At 50.4% G+C, this 1678-nt stretch overlaps 1 protein-coding gene across 2 annotated transcripts in view; it reads left to right on the top strand.

The window, feature by feature from the left end:
* Positions 1-320: 320 nt before the first annotated feature.
* The window catches only part of puf60a (poly-U binding splicing factor a), a 12837-nt gene continuing 11479 nt past the window's right edge, over positions 321-1678 (top strand). Inside the window, exons 1-2 of one of the 2 annotated variants that reach the window (XM_008301734.1) lie at positions 321-464; positions 1410-1505. In XM_008301734.1, the coding sequence (XP_008299956.1) occupies positions 444-464; positions 1410-1505 (117 nt within the window). In that variant the 5' untranslated portion in view covers positions 321-443. Of the gene's footprint in view, positions 1134-1409; positions 1506-1678 lie in introns of both variants that reach the window. The other variant, XM_008301733.1, reaches the window with a different exon arrangement.

The raw sequence follows: 1678 nt of genomic DNA, 5'->3' as shown, positions 1-1678 counted from the left end.
AAGCCGGAGAACCCGGAGAGAACCCACGCTGCACGGGGAGAACATGGAGACTCCACGCAGGAAGATCCCGGGTGTCCTCACCGGGACGCCAACCGGCGACCTTCTAGCTGTGAGGCCACGGTGCTAACCACTGAGACACCCACCTTTCAGAATTATTGCACGTTTTATGAACGTTAACAGTCGTGTGATCCAAACTCCGACCAGCTGGTGGCGGTAGTGATGCAGCAGTTTGTTCACCGACCGCTAATGAGTTACGAAGAAGAAGCAGCAGAAGAAGAAGAAGAAGAAGAAGAAGAAGAAGAAGAAGAAGCATAAGCATCACCGGGCGGAGCGTCGCTGTGTTCCGGGACTCAAAGCTCAGAAACCTCCGACAGATTGGAGCCAGACTCCGGACTGAACGCCGCTGGGAGAGCCGCAGAGGAGCGCCGGGCAGCCGGAGCTGTATGGCGGCGGCCGTTTCTGCGGTACGAACCTGAACTTACTGTGAGGGAAACATGCTAAGCTAATGTTAACAGCCGGAACCGGACAGTCCTGAAGCTGCTTTTCTGTCAGAAAATCATCTTCAAGCCACAAACAGCCCGAATATCGATCAGACGGATCGATCGATCAGAACCCAGCCGAACATTTGAGTCAGGTCGATGCTGCACACTGAGAGCAGCTGAGCTAATGCTAACAGCTCAGAAGTTCTGGACGGTTCTGCTAACTGATGCTAAGCTAACTGTGCAGGTGGAACACCTGATGGACCTTCAGGACCGATCAGAATGGAAATGATCAGATCAATACACTTGATTGTTTAAGGATGATTGATCAGATCTGACTTTAAGTCACAGAACCAGCACAAAGACACAAACTGGACTTTATTTGCTTCACATGTGGAGACAGACAGATGAACACATGCATTTCTCATTAAACTGATAATTCATACAAGAAGAGACATACATGCAAGATTTCACTTTATTCGTTCATTGAATGAAACGTCCTGATTGGATGCCAGGACGGTGCTCCTGCTGCCTCCGGGTCCAGGCAGGTCCAGGCCTCCTGCCTGAGCCCGGTTCTGTCCTTCCTTTGCTGACTGCTCACAGACGGCTCATGTGAAGCGCTGCTGCGTGAATACATGAGCTGAAAGTAAAGATGTAAGTTTTACTGAAGCTGAGAAACACGAATATCATGAGTTGGTGCTGCAAAAGCAAAGAGTTTGTATTTTCTCTCTGTGACAAAATCAGTTACAACAACTAAGATCAGTGTCACATGATGATGTGAAGTTAATCAGAAAAGATTGAACAGTCACTGTTTTCACAGCCCAGCTACACACACACACACACACACACACACATTGTTGTAATCAGCAGCTGTGATGTCAGACTCCTGAGGGTGTGTCTGTTTTGTTCACTTGCTGCTGGCGCTAACAGAGAGGGCCGGCTCTCATCATGGAGAACGGACAGAGCACCACCACCAAGCTGGGCCTGCCGCCGCTCACCCCCAACCAGCAGGAGGCGCTGCAGAAGGTAACACACATCCTGCTGGCTGCACAGTGTGGGACCATAGACTGTATAACAGATGGACGTAGCAACCGGCCCTGAAAATGAAGCCAACCTGAAGTGTCAGAAACCTGCAGCATCACTACGTCCACTAGCTGCTGGCTCCACAAAGCCCTGGCTCCCATAGACTGGAACTGGAA

The sequence above is a fragment of the Stegastes partitus genome, unplaced genomic scaffold (assembly GCF_000690725.1).
Source record: "Stegastes partitus isolate 25-593 unplaced genomic scaffold, Stegastes_partitus-1.0.2 Scaffold1705, whole genome shotgun sequence".
Lineage (NCBI taxonomy): Eukaryota > Metazoa > Chordata > Actinopteri > Pomacentridae > Stegastes > Stegastes partitus.
The sequence above is the reverse complement of the archived record's forward strand: the minus strand, read 5'-3'. Positions and strand labels throughout refer to the sequence as shown.